This window comes from Triticum aestivum, chromosome 5A (genome assembly GCF_018294505.1).
Source record: "Triticum aestivum cultivar Chinese Spring chromosome 5A, IWGSC CS RefSeq v2.1, whole genome shotgun sequence".
Taxonomy (NCBI): domain Eukaryota; kingdom Viridiplantae; phylum Streptophyta; class Magnoliopsida; order Poales; family Poaceae; genus Triticum; species Triticum aestivum.
Window position 1 is genome coordinate 108,402,637 of NC_057806.1, and position 18,800 is coordinate 108,421,436.

General features: G+C 45.2%; 1 protein-coding gene across 1 annotated transcript; it reads right to left on the minus strand.

Annotated features, from left to right (window-relative positions):
- On the minus strand, window positions 1-3,637 carry LOC123102517 (probable inactive purple acid phosphatase 1). Its single transcript, XM_044523904.1, has 11 exons — window positions 3,264-3,637; window positions 2,949-3,015; window positions 2,715-2,837; window positions 2,501-2,593; window positions 2,194-2,323; window positions 1,964-2,045; window positions 1,744-1,876; window positions 1,438-1,643; window positions 1,228-1,353; window positions 804-1,113; window positions 1-596 (listed from the first exon to the last, which is right to left on the minus strand). The coding sequence occupies exons 1-11, from the start codon at window positions 3,518-3,520 to the stop codon at window positions 291-293; spliced, it is 1,833 nt and encodes a 610-aa protein (XP_044379839.1). The 5' UTR covers window positions 3,521-3,637; the 3' UTR covers window positions 1-290.
- Window positions 3,638-18,800: the final 15,163 nt, after the last annotated feature.

The window sequence follows — 18,800 nt, forward strand, 5'->3', positions numbered from 1 at the left end:
TGGCAGAAATTCATGATTGGTGTCCTCCTTTTGATTTTCTCAGAACAGTGGGAGCCTTGCAATCGTACTATACAACATGCTACACCTATCCAGCAGCAAGCAAGAACAAAACAAATTCCGAATTTCTGTTTCCAAAAGAATGCATTCAGAATTTAGTATAACCCTTGTGCTATTTTTGTTGAAGCAAAACCATTTATTGACGCGACTACAAAATTATGTACAGTAACTAGCTTGTTCGTCTTAGTATCCACCCATCCATTTGATTTCCCCCCTCTGGAAGTATTGGACCTTCAGGAAGCCAGTGAAGTCCTGGGGCAGTTGTCAACGGAGCAGGCAAGGACATCTCGGTAGTCGCGCGAGATCGTGAAGTGATCGTACACATTGCCGTCACGGCTCTTCTTGTACTCGAACAACAAGGATGAATGATTGAAAGCCGTGAGCTTGCCGAAACCGTGATCGAAGTCTCTGAAGTGACTCCATTGAATCTTTGAAGTGATGAAGTCTGAAAGGCTGGCACCGGCGCCACCGACAACCACATGCGTCGTTGCCTGGAACGGGCCACTGTAGTGATTTGATGCGTTAACAACACACTGGCTCTGCAACAAATCACAGATTGCAATCAGGCTTGTGATATTGTAATAGGAATGTAAACCTGAGCCTGCAAAACCGCTAGTTTTGTACTGTAGCATTACCGGCAATTGTACTTTATCAGATGCTGCCATAGTAGTATATAAAGGAACTTTACTTTTCCATCTACAAAATTACACGATTTGATCTCATGCAAATGCTAGTTAGGGACACACCTGGTACACCGGACATGTCCTTTCATAATTGTGGACGTGACCGTAGAAGGCAAGATCGACTTTGTACTTCTGCCAGAGCTCTTGCAGCGCTTCTCGTCCCATCGGTTCCTCAAATGTGCCTTCGAATCCATAGTAAGAGTTGGATGAGTACCCTAGAACACGGTGTGCAAGGAAGATGAGCCATGGCTGCTTCTGCCTGTCAACAGACGACAGGCAGTGCTCGATGAACTTGTACTGCTCGGTCCCTGGCCTCCAATCTTCTTCTGTGTGAGCAATGCAAAACCTGAACATGCCATAGTCAGTCGCGTACCTACAGAAGGATATACGTTGTGTCAGCAGTCAGCAATTGTTTTTCTTAAGACAAGTAAACTTCAGAACTCTATATGAAGGAATTTGTATGCCCATATTTAACTACCACGATTACCAAAATTTTGCACGGTTCTCAGCAGGAGTGTAGAACACAGTTTGTGCTGGAACACCACATTCTCCACCAGAGTCAAGATTTCCATAGAAGGAACCAGTTCCAGGCCAGTCCCTCTCATGATTACCGCTGCGAAAATGCTAGATCTTTTAGACATTAAGCAATATATGGCAACAACATATCGAAAGTTCTTAAACTTCATACTGAACAGACCTGCCAACCATGTATGGCACAGTTGAAGCAATCGGTTCTATCTGTGCAGTGAACTGATCCCACTGCGACAAATAACCATTCGCGTAGCAAATGTCCCCGATGTGGACCACCATGTCGATGTTTTCCAGGTCTCTAATGATCTGGTTAGTAGTGTTTAGCGAGCCTGGCTGGAAGTTATTGTACTCGTTGGAACCATCTGCCTCTGCCTGAAGAAACTTGTCAGAAAAGAAGAACCATTGCACCGGCAAAATGCCCAAATTGCTATATGAATCAAACTAGGATAGAGATGGAAGAACATATATCTACCTTCCCCATGTCCCCAAATATGACGACCCGTTGCAAAGAATCTTGTCCAGGATAAGGTGATGCCTTAAAGCTATATGACTTACTCCAGACGCGGGTACCATTTGGTAATCTATGGCCAAGCCTGTAGGTGTACCTGCAATGTTGCAGCAACCATGTTCGCTGAGTACCTGGATGGATCCTTATTTCAGAAGGGGCTAAACAGGAAAAAAAGATCACATACATCGAGTCTGGCCACAAATCCTTCAAGTAACTAGTATGAATGTAACCAGGATGGCGCCAACCAACAGTTCGTGCTGGTGCACCTGCATTTGAATTGTATATGCTTGGTAAATGCTGCATGTGGTACAATATAGCAGATCCTCATCTCTATTTACAATCTTAAAATCTCAAGTTTAACTAGCTTATGTTCATCTCAAAGAGAACACAGGGAAACAGAGGCATACTGCATACCACACATGCTGTTTCTGTCAAATGTCAATGTCCCGGCTGGAGAAAGGAACCGGCGTCCCCCCTTTTCACCCCATTCAACAAAAGGAACTGCTTCTTTGATGTCATATCCACTTGTCCAAGTGACTGTCATCTACAATGGTACTAATTCAGTCACATTCTTAGGTTTGTGAACACATTTATCAGGTAATAGTGTAACACATGTTCTTTTTATAAAATGTAGGTTCTTATCGAAAAGATGTTTCACATTTGGTTTGAGAAATAGCACATCCTAATACAGTCTCAGTTGCAGATTGGTAGCAAAGCTTACTTCGTTCCAAGATTTCCCTTGCGCCAAACGTGGGTAGACAGGCGCCTTTGGGTTCACAAACGTCACCTTGTTTGAGACAGCAATCAGCTTCGGCTGTGACCAAGTTGGTAAAAAGGATTCAGAGTTGAGAAATATGAAGAAATGTTTCTTCAGAATAACAGCGGAGTTGTTGTTCATGCAGACAAGTTCAGAAACTACTACAGTACATTTTTACCTTCAAGAGACCCCCAGAAAAAAGTGCAAATGAGAAATCTTCTCTCTGGTTGATCAGCTGAAGCTTCAGATAGCCCTTTCCAGACTTGCTATACCCGTCATTCTTGAACTTTGCAAATTGGTACTGCGATAAAAGAGCATGGAGACCTCAAGGTTCAGAACGAAAGTCTTCCAACAGACATTCGACATAGAACCCAAATCTCAGTTGAACGGAACGGGAAAAGAATCGGCCAACCTTGATAGGTGCTGTGCATAGCACTGGGGGATATTGCCTCTTATTCTCAGGCTCACAAATCGCGGCACTGAAAATTTGCAAACAAGAGAAACAGAACAGAGTCAAATCCTATGCTTTGCCATTTCAAGTACTCCATCTGAACTGATTTTTTTCTGAACTTGGGACAGAAGAAATCTATCCAAAATATGTCTGAATGCATTAAGTTCATGCTGAATATGTCCGAAAAAACTGTTGAGTTTGTGCTGCAATTGCGTAACGTGTAAATGTGGATGATAAGTAGTAGCAGAATAGCCAATACTACTGGACTGCTGTTACCTGAAATTGGCAGGAGAGAAGACTCCGATCCAGTCATCGCCGGAGGGGTCGGGATGGAAGAACTCCACCTCCACCCATCCACTGTACTGGCCCTCCAGTCCAAGAACCGCAGGGGACGCCTTGACGTGCGCCGCGTCGTCGACGGCGAGGGTGGTCCTCTCGACGGCGATCATCGACAGCGGCTGCTCGCCGTGGGCCGCCGCGGCGGAGCAGGCAGCCATCCATGTGACGGCCGCCACCCATGCCCACGGCCTCATGCTCTTCCCACCTTCAGAAGTTCAAGAAAATCCGAACCGAGGAATGATTCCGGGAAAAGGCGGCGGCTTCAGGGTCTTCTCGGAGCGAACCAAGAAAGAAAGGGACGCGGATTTATATCTCCAACAAATCATTGAGGTGTGCTGACACTGGAGACTGCGGGTAGATACGGGAGAATATTCCCAAGAAACCGGATTCGCGAGGGAAATGTGGCACCGGAAACGCAGACTGGAAAGGGTCGCACACTTGTACTCCCTCCGGTCCTCGTTAGTTTGCGTATTAGAAAAAACGATTTTTCCTTCAATGCTCTGCGTACTAGCAGGTTTTGGCACTTTTTTTCAATTTTGCCCCTCCTTTCCAACTTCGCATGCGTGCCTGCAGTTACTCCCGTCTCTCTCTCCCATGCACGTCCTTCGCGTCTTCCCAAGGCAGCCAGACGCCTACCTCTTCCTCTCCTGCCCACCGGTCCCATCTCAGCTTCCCATTCTCCACATCCCACTCTTCCTTCTCCTCCACATCCTGTACATCTCCATGGATGAAATCCATCCATCGTGGTTGTGGGAGGACAGCCAGCCTGTAGAGGATAGCGAGACCATGGATGAAAGCTTGCTCGCGGAGGACAGCTTGGTCGCGGAGGACAGCGAGCTGTACGTGGAGGACAGCGAGCTCGCGTACGGAGGCGTGCTCCCCGCAGGCGGCGCGCTCGCGGACGGTGGCGCGCTCCCCGCAGGCGGCGCGCTCGCGGACGGTGGCGTGCTCCCGCTCGCAATGGGCGGCGCATTGCATTCCCGTGGCAAGAGAGAGAGAGGAGCAAAGAGAGGGAAGTGAAATTTTTGTGTGGTTTGCTTCATGGCGGGGCCTGAGTTTTATAGGCAGGATTTTTGAGTTTCAAAAGCATTGGCGCCAAGCTAAATCTAGAGCTGCTAATCTATGGCGGGCTGTTCAGTTTAGGAGGGAGCTAGAATTCTTGGCGCAAAGATTTCATACTCAAACCAAACGAAATTTTTTGGCTCCAATTCCTCGAGCTTCAAGCGCCTGCTGCTCTTCCGGTTCATAGGCTCATAGGCCATGCAATGGGTGAGAGATTGGCGTGGATGCTGAGAAGATTTTGCATAGAGAGAGACGCGTGCATGCATATCAAGAGAGAGAGAGCATGCAGAGAGAGATGCATGCAAGGAGAGAGAGATGCGCATGCAGAGAGATGGAGAGAGAGGAGTACGTGGGCACGAGAATAAATGCCTGCAAGCCAATCGTTCGCATGCGCATGCAGAGAGTATTTAACTACCCAGCCTCCCTTCCGTATCAAACCAGGGGCAAAACAGTCCGATTTTTGCTGCTTTCTCCTCTCCTTGGTATGCGGGTTGAGCATAGAACGCAAAGAAAAAAGGACCGGAGGGAGTATCAGTAGCCGTTTGACTGTTAGGGCCAGTTCTTTTGAGCTGTGGCTTGTGCATAAGCTGCAGTTAAATTAAGCTCGTGAGAAGCTGCAGTGAGAATAAACTCCCTTGGAATAAGCCATCCAATTCTTTTCTGTTTCTATTTGTTTAGCATATTTTCTGATAAACTAGTGAAAAGTTCATAATATCCCTTGAGGCATCGTTATGTACGTGGATTATTATTTGCATGGCCGCATGGGACAGGGGCGTCTTGTTCTGTTGGCTGAGCGGTGGCAGTTTTTTCGTAAATACAAGCAACAAAAAGGGCAAGGAGAAATACCGCTTCACTTTTTAAAGGGTTGCGCTCGGGAAGCTGCCCATCGCTGGCTTATCTCAAACGTGAAGGAAGCGGCTGCCGCTGGAAATTAAGCTAATCACAGCTAAATGAGTTCTTTTGGGCTTGAGCTTAATATTCGCCATAAGCCTCCCATAAGCTGGAAAAGAACTGAGCCTTAGTCAGTTAGTGCAAGAGCAACTCCAGAGCAGCGACCAATTTCGACTATGCACGTTCGTTTGGGTCGGCAGCATGGACAAAAAAATCAGCCCAACGAATCGATTCAAACCGATGTGCGTCCACTTTTCTTCCGCCTGCCGATCCATTTCCGACCTTCGAGTCTCATTTGCGTCGGTGTAGACACAAAACAAATGCGCGTGGTGACCGCCTACTCCTTCCTCTGACCCGCTAGTCGGTGGCACATTGGTCATCCTCTTTCATTCCAACAACAAACCCTCGCTCGCCTCCTTCGGCGACGCCGCCACCGCCCATTTTCCGGTGCCTCTGCCAGCTGTCGGTGCCGCAACATCCCCCTCCTCCAACGCCGCCACCTCCCACGTCGCCGCCATCATCGTCTCATCGCCGGGGCTTCGAAAGCTTCCCACCCCCACCTCCCTGACACAGCTGTGACCAGGAAGCCGCCTCGCCGCCCCGACAGCTCCTTCGTCCTGACACCGGCACGCTCATCGGACGCCGCTAGGGTAGCCAGCTGGTCTAAGGGCGACGCGACTCCCTTCACCGGCCGGCTCCTTCGTCGGCGCCCGCAAGCTATTCGAGAGTTTACCAAGGTACAAAATATACTCCGCCGACGAGTTCTTTTTCCATAATTTCCTTTGTGACTCCGATGATTCCTCTTCTGATGTGGAGGAGGAGATCTTGGCTGCCGTTTTAGTCCATCACCACCTCAATAGCCAGCGAATGTTGTTCCATGGCTCCATTCCGAAGCACCTACCTGCGTTGAATCGCAACCGAGAGAGCGGGCATTTCCTTCTTTGGAAGGACTACTTTGACACAACGAACTCATTGTTCAAACATCAGAAATTCCGGCGTTGTTTCCGCATGAGTAGGCATCTTCTCAACCGTATTAGAGAGGGGGTGATCGGATATGATGACTATTTCAAGTGCAAAGAGGATGCCTTTGGAAAGATTGGCTTCTCCTCTTATCAGAAATGCACTGCAGCCGTCCGGATGCTTGCATACGGAGTGCTTGGTGATCTCATTGAGTACGTCCGTATGAGCGAGTCTACATGCCTAGGCTCCATGTACAAGTTCTGCAGGGCTGTGATTGCTGCGTTTGGCCCTCAATACTTGAGAGAGCCGACTCCTTAAGGTACATCCCGCTTGTTGGCTATGAATGCCAGCAGGGGCTTCCCAGGGATGCTTGGTAGTATAGACTGCATGCACTAGGAGTGAAAGAACTGCCCTTCTGCTTGGCAAGGACAATGTAAGGGCCATGTCAGGGCTTGCACTGTCATACTTGAGGCCGTGGCATCACAAGATCTCTGGATCTGGCACTCTTTCTTTGACATGGCCGGATCACACAATGATATCAACGTGCTTCGATGCTTGCCGGTGTTTGCAAGGCTTGCCGAAGGCAACATCCCACCGGTGAATGTTACCATCAACGGTGTAACATCTCAATTTTCAATTTGAATGTTACACATAGGTCATCATATGCATATCATATTTTATTTGCATATTTGGTTATGATCCTAGAAATCTTAAGCAACTCAAGGACCCAAGGAGAGAGTTGGAGATTTCATAATTTTTCATATTTGAATTTTATCAAATTAGAAAAGGGGATCATTTTGATTTTAATATTTTTCTCTCCAATTATTTCCAATATTAAAAATAAAAGAGAGAAGATAATGTGACTTCTTCAAAAGAAAAGAATATTGGGGGAAAAATTTAAAATCAAACTAAAATTTTATTTGGACTTTATTTGCTATTTTATTTGAATTTAGGAAAATATGCATTTTTGAAAATTGCATTTTTAGGCCAGAAAAATGTTCACTTTGATCTACACAATAGGTTTAGACGGTGAAATTGTTTCTGGTATTTTTAGAATTTTTTTAATAATTTATTAGGATTTTCTTGGGGCGAAATTTTATTTAAAAAAAAGTTTCCTGCCTCACTGGGCCGAAGCCCAGTCGAGCAGGCCGGCCCGCCAGGCGCCGGCGCCTTCCTCCCGCGCCGCCGCACGAACGCCGATGAGTCTGGCTCGGACTCCCCTGGCCGCCCCTCCCACAAGGCAGCCCCCCTCACCCTTATAAGCCGCCGACCCCCGCCACCTCCTCACTTCGCCTCACCGCCGCAAGCCCTGCACCACTGTCACCCGCCGCCAGCGCCGCCCGCCGCCGCTTCTGTGCGTCTCCGCCGCCGCTTGCGCCGCCCGCCGTCGCTGCCGCACCTCGCCCGCGGCACTGCACCGCCGCCCACGCAGCGAGCCGCCGCCGCCGCCCCTGCCTCGCCCGTGCTGGAGCCACCGCCGCTGTCGTTGACCACCGCCCCCGCCGAACCGGTAAAACCGATCCCGGTTTCTTCGGTTTTTTCCCGGTTTATCTTCCAGTTTTTTAGAAGTTAGGGTTTTCTTTCGGTCTTCCGGATGGATCTAAAGTGCGGACGTTCGTCTGTTATTACTCTGTAGCGAACACATTCATTCATTAGGGTTTCATAGCGAACGTTCGTGCGTTAGGGTTTTTCTTTTATTTTATTTTCGGCCAGGGATCTATCCACGATTAATTTTATCACAGATCAGTCCCTGATCTTCAAACCCTCGCAACTTTTTGCTCGCTTGTCCAAACCCAGTGAAACCAATGCCAAAATCTTCGTCTTGTTCCCTTTTTTCCAAATAACCTACTTGAACATGGTTTTGACAATTTAAAATTTGGTTGCAAGCAGATTTGAATATGAACTTCTTTTTGTCGTAGTTTGAGTTTCGTAGCTCCGATTTGGTTGATTATTTTTGCAAATCGAAGCTCTTTGGTTGAACTTTCAGTTCGGATCTTTTCATTTGAGTTTTACCCTTGCATCTTATGCTTGATTGCTTATGTATGCTATTGTTTGTTCATGATAGAGTTTCCGGAGTGCGAAGCGTGCTACTACGAGTCACTAGGGTTTTAAGATCGTCGGCAAGGCAAGTAACACTTTGATCATATCCCTTACTACCCAGTTTTTATGCATTAGTCTCAATCCTCATACATTGCATGAGTAGGATCTGTTTAACATGTGGGTTTTGGGAAGTAGTTGTTGAGGTAGTACCTATTGCCCCTTTATTCAAACCTTCGGAGTTACTATGTTACGCTTATTATACTTTGTTATGCTATGCTCGTAGACGTGGTTTGGTTTGAGTGATTCATGATAGTTGTGAGTATTATTATGAACTAAAGGTTTACTTAAGGTGGCTACTTTAACACACATCTGGGTGGATTGGTTTGTGGGCACCTGGGGAAATCCAGTGCTTTCCAAAGGAGAATCCTAGGGTATCCGTGTGATTTTTCCTATGGTTCGCCCCTCGGGCTCAAAGGGATCATTATGTAATTCATGCTGGAAACTTCCGTGTGCAACCACAAGTCATTATGGGCTCTAGCATGGTTGAGTAAGTTGTGGGAATCCTTTCCATGATGGGCTAGCATATGTTGGGGATTGTAGGTGTACCGGCCTATCTATCGGTTAAGGTGACCTCTTCGGAAAGACTGTGTCTCGGTCATCTATTTCTCAAACATCATGCAATGCGAGAAATACAATGGAGGAGATCGAGTGTTGTGGGGAAAAGTGTGTAAACCTTTGTAGAGTGTATAAACTAACCATGGTTAGCTGTGTCCCCGGTTATGGACATCTTGAGTATTTGGTGCTTGAATTACTATGTTGATATCATCACTTTACTTAATTAACTTGTTGGGTTAATGATTATTAATTTTGGGATTGAGATGGGGTTACCATTCTCGATGTTTTTCAACCAACCTTGTAGTTAAATAAAATATATTCCTTTGTTGTAGGAAAAAACTAGCTTTCTGCAAAAATAACCATAGAGCCTCCACTAGCCATATATGCATATAGTTATAGCCATTACTTGTTCATTGCTCTATTGTGTTGTCTTTCCAGCATATTCCATGTGCTGACCTACATAGACTGCAATGTATTATGTTGCAGAGTTTTCAGACGAAGAGTAAGGTGCGCTAGGTCGTTGTCGTGCACTCAGCTATGCCATTGGAGTTGATGGACTCATTTACCTTCGAAGCTTCCGTTGTTATCTTCATTAGATGGCCTTCAGCCATATGATTGTAATAAGTACTCTCTTTGAGACATTCAATGTAATAAGTGTGTGATTGAACTCTGTTATAAATCCTTCACTTACTGTGTGTGTCAGCATTACCGATCAAGGGATGGCACTTATACACAGAGATTTGACCGTTTGAGGTCGGATCGCTACAAACGGCCACAACTACGACAAATGATAGTGAAGGAAATATGCCCTAGAGGCAATAATAAAGTTGTTATTTATATTTCCTTATATCATGATAAATGTTTATTATTCATGCTAGAATTGTATTAACTGGAAACTTAGTACACGTGTGAATACATAGACAAACAGAGTGTCACTAGTATGCCTCTACTTGACTAGCTCGTTAATCAAAGGTGGTTAAGTTTCCTAGCCATAGACATGAGTTGTCATTTGATCAATGGGATCACATCATTAGAGAATGATGTGATTTACTTGACCCATCCTCTAGCTTAGCACTATGATCGTTTAGTTTATTCCTATTGCTTTCTCCATAACTTATACATGTTCATATGACTATGAGATTATGCAACTCCTGAATACCGGAGGAACACTTAGTGTGCTATCAAACGTCACAACGTAACTGGGTGATTATAAAGATGCTCTACAGGTGTTTCCGATGGTGTTTGTTGAGTTGGCATAGATCGAGATTAGGATTTGTCACTCCAATTGTCGGAGAGGTATCTCTGGGCCCTCTCGGTAATGCACATCACTATAAGCCTTGCAAGCAATGTGATTAATGAGTTAGTTACGGGATGTTGCATTACGGAACGAATAAAGAGACTTGCCAGTAACGAGATTGAACTAGGTATTGAGATACCGACGACCGAATCTCGGGCAAGTAACATACCGACGACAAAGGGAACAACGTATGTTGTTATGTGGTTTAACCGATAAAGATCTTCGTAGAATATGTAGGAACCAATATGAGCATCCAGGTTCCGCTATTGGTTATTGACCAGAAGTGAGTCTCGGTCATGTCTACATAGTTCTCGAACCCGTAGGGTCCGCACACTTAACGTTCGATGATGATCGGTATTATGAGTTTATGTGTTATGATGTATCGAAGGTTGTTCGAAGTCCCGGATGTGATCACGTACATGACGAGGAGTCTCGAAATGGTCGAGACATAAAAATTGATATACTGGATGACTATATCCGGACACCGGATGAGTTTCGGGGATCACCGGATATATATATATATCGGAGTGCCGGAAGGGTCATCGGAACCACTGGAGAAGTAATGGGCCTTACTGGGCCTAGGGGAGAGAGAGAAGGGCTGCCTAGGGCTGGTCGCGCCCCCATGGGCCTAGTCCAAATTGGACTAGGGGGAGGGGCGGCGCCCCCTCCTTCCTTCTCTTTCCCCCTCCTTCCTTTTCTTCCCCCCTCCTTCCTTCTTCTCCTAGTAGGACTAGGAAAGGGGGGAGTCCTACTCCTACTAGGAGGAGGATTCCTCCCCCCTTGGAGCGCCTATGAGGGCCGGCCGGCCTCTCCCTTGCTCCTTTATATACGGGGGCAGGGGCACCCTAGAACACACAAGTTGATTGTTTAGCCGTGTGCGGTGCCCCCACACACCGATAGTCATAGAAGCAATAGTTGGCGAGACGACAATGATGCTTCGATGGAGATCAAGGTGTCAAGCCAGTGATGATGGTGATCTTGATGGTGCTTTGGAGATGGATCAGAGGCACAAGATGATGATGGCCATATCATATCACTTATATTGATTGCATGTGATGTTTATCCTTTATGCATCTTATTTTTCTTAGTACGGCAGTAGCATTATAAGATGATCTCTCACTAAATTTCAAGATATAAGTGTTCCCCTGAGTATGCAACTACAGTTTGTTGTGCCGAGACACCACGTGATGATTGGGTGTGATAAGCTCTACGTTCACATACAACGGGTGCAAACCAGTTTTGCACAAGCAGAATACTCGGGTTAAACTTGACGAGCCTAGCACATGCAGATATGTCCTCAGAACACTAAGACGGAAAGGTCAAGCGTGAACCATATAGTAGATATGATCAACATAGTGATGTTCACCATTGAAAACTACTCCATCTCATGTGATGATCGGACATGGTTTAGTTGATATGGATCACGTGATCACTTAGATGGTTAGAGGGATGTCTATCTAAGTGGGAGTTCTTAAGTAATATGATTAACTGAACTTTAATTTATCATGAACTTAGTACCTAATGGTACTTTGCATGTCTATGTTGTTGTAGATAAATGGCCCATGCTGTTGTTCCGTTGAATTTTAATGCGTTTCTAGAGAAAGCTAAGTTGAAAGATGATGGTAGCAATTACATGGACTGGGTCCGTAAATTTAGGATTATCCTCATTGCTGCACAGAAGAATTACGTCCTAGAAGCACTGCTAGGTGCCAAACCCGCTGCAGGAGCAACGCCAGATGTTATGAACACCTGGCAGAGCAAAGCTGATGACTACTCGATAGTTCAGTGTGCCATGCTTTACGGCTTAGAACCGGGACTTCAACGACGTTTTGAACGTCATGGAGCATATGAGATGTTCCAAGAGTTGAAGTTAATATTTCAAGCAAATGGCCGGATTGAGAGATATGAAGTCTCCAATAAGTTCTGCAGCTGCAAAATGGAGGAGAATAGTTCTGTCAATGAGCATATACTCAGAATGTCTGGGTACCACAATCACTTGACTCAGCTGGGAGTTAATCTTCCGGTTGATAGTGTCATTGACAGAGTTCTTCAATCACTACCACCAAGCTACAAAAGCTTTGTGATGAACTATAATATGCAAGGGATGGATAAGACAATTCCCGAGCTCTTCGCGATGCTAAAGGCTGCAGAGGTAGAAATCAAGAAGGAGCATCAAGTGTTGATGGTCAACAAGACCACCAGTTTCAAGAAGAAGGGCAAAGGGAAGAAGGGGAACTTCAAGAAGAATGTCAAGCAAGTTGCTGCTCAAGTGAAGAAGCTCAAGTCTGGACCTAAGCCTGAGACTGAGTGCTTCTACCGCAAAGGGACTGGTCACTGGAAGCGGAACTGCCCCAAGTATTTGGCGAAGAAGAAGGATGGCAAAGTGAAAGGTATATTTGATATACATGTTATTGATGTGTACCTTACTAATGCTCACAGTAGCACCTAGGTATTTGATACTGGTTCTGTTGCTAATATCTGCAACTCAAAACAGGGGCTATGGATTAAGCAAGGATTGGCTAAGGATGAGGTGATGATGCGCATGGGAAATGGCTCCAAAGTCGATGTGATCGCCGTCGGCATGCTACCTCTACATCCACCTTCGGGATTAGTGTTAGACCTGAATAATTGTTATATGGTGCCAGCGTTAAGCATGGAAATTATATCTGGATCTTGTTTGATGCAATATGGTTATTCATTTAAATCAGAGAATAACGGTTGTTCTATTTATATGAATAATATCTTTTATGGTCATGCACCCTTGATGAGTGGTCTATTTTTACTAAATCTTGATAGTAGTGATACACATGTTCATAGCATTGAATCCAAAAGATATAAGTTTAATAATGATAGTGCAACTTATTTGTGGCACTACCGTTTAGGTCATATTGGTGTAAAGCGCATGAAGAAACTCCATGCTGATGGGCTTTTGGAATCATTTGATTATGAATCACTTGATTCTTGCGAACCATGCCTCATGGGCAAGATGACTAAGACTCTGTCCTCCGGAACAATGGAGCGAGCAACAGACTTGTTGGAAATAATATGTACTGATGTATGCAGTCCGATGAGTGTTGATGCTTGTGGTGGGTATCGTTATTTTTGGACCTTCACAGATGATTTGAGAAGATAAGGTTATATCTATTTAATGAAACACAAGTCTGAAAAATTTGAAAAGTTCAAAGAAATTCAGACTGAAGTTAAGAATCATCGTAACAAGAAAATAAAGTTTCTACGATCTGATCGCGGAGGCAAATATTTGAGTTACGAGTTTGGCCTTCATTTAAAAACAATGTGGAATAGTTTCGCAACTCACGCCACCTGGAACACCACAGCGTAATGGTGTATCTGAATGTCGTAATCGTACTTTATTAGATATGGTGCGATCTATGATGTCTCTTACTGATTTACCGCTATCGTTTTGGGGTTATGCTTTAGAGATAGCTGCATTCATGTTAAATAGGGCACCATCAAAATCCGTTGGGACGACACCTTATGAACTGTGGTTTGGAAAGAAACCCAAGTTGTCGTTTCTTAAAGTTTGGGGCTGCGATGCTTATGTGAAAAAGCTTCAACCTGATAAGCTCGAACCCAAATCGGAGAAATGTGTCTTCATAGGATACCCAAAGGAGACTATTGGGTACACCTTCTATCACAGATCTAAAGGCAAGATATTCATTGCTAATAATGGATCCTTTCTAGAGAAGGAGTTTCTCTCGAAAGAAGTGAGTGAGAGGAAAGTAGAACTTGATGAGGTAATTGTACCTATTCCCTTATTGGAAAGTAGTTCATCGCAGAAACCAGTTCTAGTGATTCCTACACCAGTAAGTGAGGAAGCTAATGATGATGATCATGAAACTTCTGATCAAGTTACTATTGAACCTCATAGGTCAAAGAGAGTAAGATCCACACCAGAGTGGTACGGTAATCCTATTCTAGAGGTCATGTTACTTGACCATGACGAACCTACGAACTATGAGGAAGCGGTGATGAGCCCAGATTCCGCAAAATCTTGAGGCCATGAAATCTGAGATGGGATCCATGTATGAGAACAAAGTGTGTACTTTGGTTGACTTGCCCAATGATCGGCAAGCAATAGAGAATAAAAGGATCTTCAAGAAGAAGACTGACGCGGATGGTAATATTACTGTCTACAAAGCTCGACTTGTTGTGAAAGGTTTTCAACAAGTTCAAGGAGTTGACTACGATCAGACCTTCTCACCCGTAGCGATGCTTAAGTCCATCCGAATCATGTTAGCAATTGCTGCATTTTATGATTATGAAATTTGGCAAATGGATGTCAAAACTGCATTCCTTAATGGATATCTTAAAGAAGAGTTGTATATGATGCAACCCGAAGGTTTTGTCAATCCAAAAGGTGCTAACAAAGTGTGCAAGCTCCAGCGATCTGTTTATGGACTGGTGCAAGCCTCTCGGAGTTGGAATATACACTTTGATAGTGTAATCAAAGCATATGGTTTTATACAGACTTTTGGAGAAGCCTATATTTACAAGAAAGTGAGTGGGAGCTCTGTAGCATTTCTGATATTATATGTGGATGACATATTATTGATCGGAAATGATACTGAATTTCTGAATAGCATAAAAGGATACTTGAATAAGATTTTTTCAATGAAAGACCTCGGTGAAGCTGCTTATATATTGGGCATCAAGATCTATAGATATAGATTAAGACGCTTAATTGGACTTTCACAAAGCACATACCTTGATAAAGTTTTGAAAAAAAATCAAAATGGATCAAGCAAAGAAAGGGTTCTTGCCTGTGTTACAAGGTGTGAAGTTGAGTCAGACTCAATGCCCGACCACTGTAGAAGATAGAGAGAAAATGAAATCCATTCCCTATGCTTTAGCCATAGGTTCTATCATGTATGCAATGTTGTGTACCAGACCTGATGTGTGCCTTGCTATTAGTTTAGCAGGGAGGTACCAAAGTAATCCAAGAGTGGATCACTGGACATCGGTCAAGAACATCCTGAAATACCTGAAAAGGACGAAGGATATGTTTCTCGTTTATGGAGGTGACAAAGAGCTCGTCGTAAATGGTTACGTCGATGCAAGCTTTGACACTGATCCGGATGACTCTAAGTCACAAACCGGATACGTATTTTTATTGAATGGTGGAGCTGTCAGTTGGTGCAATTCCAAGCAGAGTGTCGTGGCGTGATCTACGTATGAAGCGGAGTACATAGCTGCTTCCGAAGCAGCAAATGTAGGAGTCTAGATGAAGGAGTTCATATCCGATCTAGGTGTCATACCTAGTGCATCGGGTCCAATGAAAATCTTTTGTGACAATACTGGTGCAATTGCCTTGGCAAAGGAATCCAGATTTCACAAGAGAACCAAGCACATCAAGAGACACTTCAATTCCATCCGCGACCAAGTCAAGGAGGGAGACATAGAGATTTACAAGATACATACTGATCTGAATGTTGCAGACCCATTGACTAAGCCTCTCTCACGAGCAAAACATGATCAACACCAAGACTCCATGGGTGTTAGAATCATTACTTTGTAATATAGATTATTGACTCTAGTGCAAGTGGGAGACTGAAAGAAATATGCTCTAGACACAATAATAAAGTTGTTATTTATATTTCCTTATATCATGATAAATGTTTATTATTCATGCTAGAATTGTATTAACCCGAAACTTAGTGCATGTGTGAATACATAGACAAACAGAGTGTCACTAGTATGCCTCTACTTGACTAGCTCATTAATCAAAGATGGTTAAGTTTCCTAGCCATAGACATGAGTTGTCATTTGATCAATGGGATCACATTATTAGAGAATGATGTGATTGGCTTGACCCATCCGTTAGCTTAGCACTATGATCGTTTAGTTTATCGGTATTGCTTTCTCCATAAATTATACATGTTCCTATGACTATGAGATTATGCAACTCCCGAATATCGGAGGAAAACTTAGTGTGCTATCAAACATCACAACTTAACTGGGTGATTATAAAGATGCTCTACATGTGTTTCCGATGGTGTTTGTTGAGTTGGCATAGATCGAGATTAGGATTTTTCACTCCGATTGTCGGAGAGGTATCTCTGGGCCCTCTCGGTAATGCACATCACTATAAGCCTTGCAAGCAATGTGACTAATGAGTTAGTTACGGGATGTTGCATTACGAAACGAGTAAAGAGACTTTCCAGTAACGAGATTGAACTAGGTATTGAGATACCGATGATCGAATCTCGGGCAAGTAACATACCGATGACAAAGGGAACAACGTATGTTGTTATGCGGTTTAACCGATAAAGATCCTCGTAGAATATGTAGGAACCAATATGAGCATCCAGGTTCCGCTATTGGTTATTGACCAGAAGTGAGTCTCGGTCATGTCTACATAGTTCTCGAACCCGTAGGGTCCGCACGCTTAGCGTTCGATGACGATTGGTATTATGAGTTTATGTGTTTTGATGTACCGAAGGTTGTTTGGAGTCCAAGATGTGATCAGGGACATGACGAGGAGTCTCGAAATGGTCGAGACATAAAGATTGATATATTGGATGATTATATTTGGACACCGTATGAGTTTCGGGGGTCACCTGATATATATCGGAGTGCCGGAAAGGTTATCGGAACCACCGGAGAAGTAATGGGCCTTGTTGGGCCTAGGGGAGATAGAGGGGCTGCCTAGGGCTGGCCTCGCGCGCCCGCATGGTCCTAGTCCGAATTGGACTAGGGGGAGGGGCGCCGCCCCCTCCTTTCTTCTTCTCCTAGTAGGATTAGGAAAGGGGGGAGTCCTACTCCTACTAGGAGGAGGATTCCTCCCACCTTGGCGCACCTATGAGGGCGGGCCGGCCTCCCCCTTGATCCTTTATATACGAGGGTAGGGGGCACCCTGGAACACACAAGTTGATTGTTTAGCCGTGTGCGGTGCCCCCCCACCATAGTTTTCCTCCTCGGTCATATCGTTGTAGTGCTTAGGCGAAGCCCTGCGTCGGTAACTTCATCATCACCATCATCACGCCATCATGCTGACGAAACTCTCCCTCGGCCTCAGCTGGATCAAGAGTATGAGGGACGTCACCGAGCTGAACGTGTGCAGATCACGGAGGTGCCGTGCGTTTGGTACTTGATCGGTTAGATCGTGAAGACGTTCAACTACATCAACCATGTTTCATAATGCTTCAACTTTCGGTCTACGAGGGTACGTAGACATACTCTCCCTCTCTTGTTGCTATGGACCACCTATATGGATCTTGCGTGTGCGTAGGAAATTTTTGAAATACTATGTTACCCAGTAGATAGTACCTAGGTGACAGTATCTATCCTCACTGGGCCACTATTGTGAAGACAGTCCCCAACCCCGTCGGAGAGAAGAGGAAAAGATTCGCCCAAGAGCAAGAGAGTTCTAGGAAGGACGTCGAGCGTGCCTTTGGTGTTTTGCAATCTCGATGGGACATCGTTCGGTATCCTTCTAGGACTTGAAGAACGAATAATCCGTGGGAGGTGATGACTGCTTGTGTGATCATGCACAGTATGATCGTAGAAGATGAGTGTGTGTAACGTAACTATGATCAAGGATTTCAGTTTCAGGGTGAGAATGTTGTGCCTGAGCATGGAGGAGCGACAATGTTTGAATAGTTCATCCAACTTCATCATGAAATGCGTGATTGGAAAACTCACATTGTCGGGGATATACCCCGCGGTATAAACCGCCAGATGTATGACCCGGCTGGAGCTTAGCGACTCACTGGCGACCCGCTTGGACCTGGCGGGTTATGATTCATCAGAGACCCGGCGGGCGGGTCAGATGGACGATAAGGCCCAAGGCCCAGTAGGCCGATTAATGTGATGGTGGGCCGGCTTTAAAGGTAAGCATAAGGAATATTCCCTTACAAAGGAAGCAAGACTAGGACTCCACTTGTAATAGAGTAATCCTAATCCTATTAGGACTAGTGATGTAACCCGCCCCTTCAACATATATAAGGAGGGGCAGGGCACCCCAAGAGAGAGAGAAGAGTAATGGCTAAGGTTAGACACAACTAGGGGAGAGCCGGCTTACGTGGCGTCTCCACTACAAAAAAAAGACACATCCGTGACATTTTGGGCCGAACGAATTTTTTTCCTGTCATACATATGACACTTCTATGACGATAATTGTGACAAAACCCGGTATCATCATAGATGTGGTGGGCTCTTACTTCTATGAAAAAAAATCATGACAGAAAATGGGCTTTTCGTCCTGGGCGGGCCGGAGACGCAGCTGCATGACATTCTTTGGGCCGTCCATGATGGAAAAAACCATGGTAGAAGCGAGGGGGAGGAAAATTTCGGGGAGTTCCTGGTTACGGTGGGAGGTCAGGGGCCGAGCGATGCGCGTTTCTCTCGTACACGTACGCGCGTGTGTGCGAGGCGTTGGCTCTAACTGAACCCGAGCGAGGAGTTGGGCTCTAACTGAACCCAAGCAATTGCACTGCAGGCTACGCGTTACTGAACCCGAGCAATCGATTGATGGCTGTTAACTGAACCCGATCGAGCGATTCCTTCGCTACTGCTGCTAACTGAAGTCGATCGATGGATGAACAGTGAGCGTTGCGGGGGGGGGGGTTGGATGAACAGTGAGCGGTGGC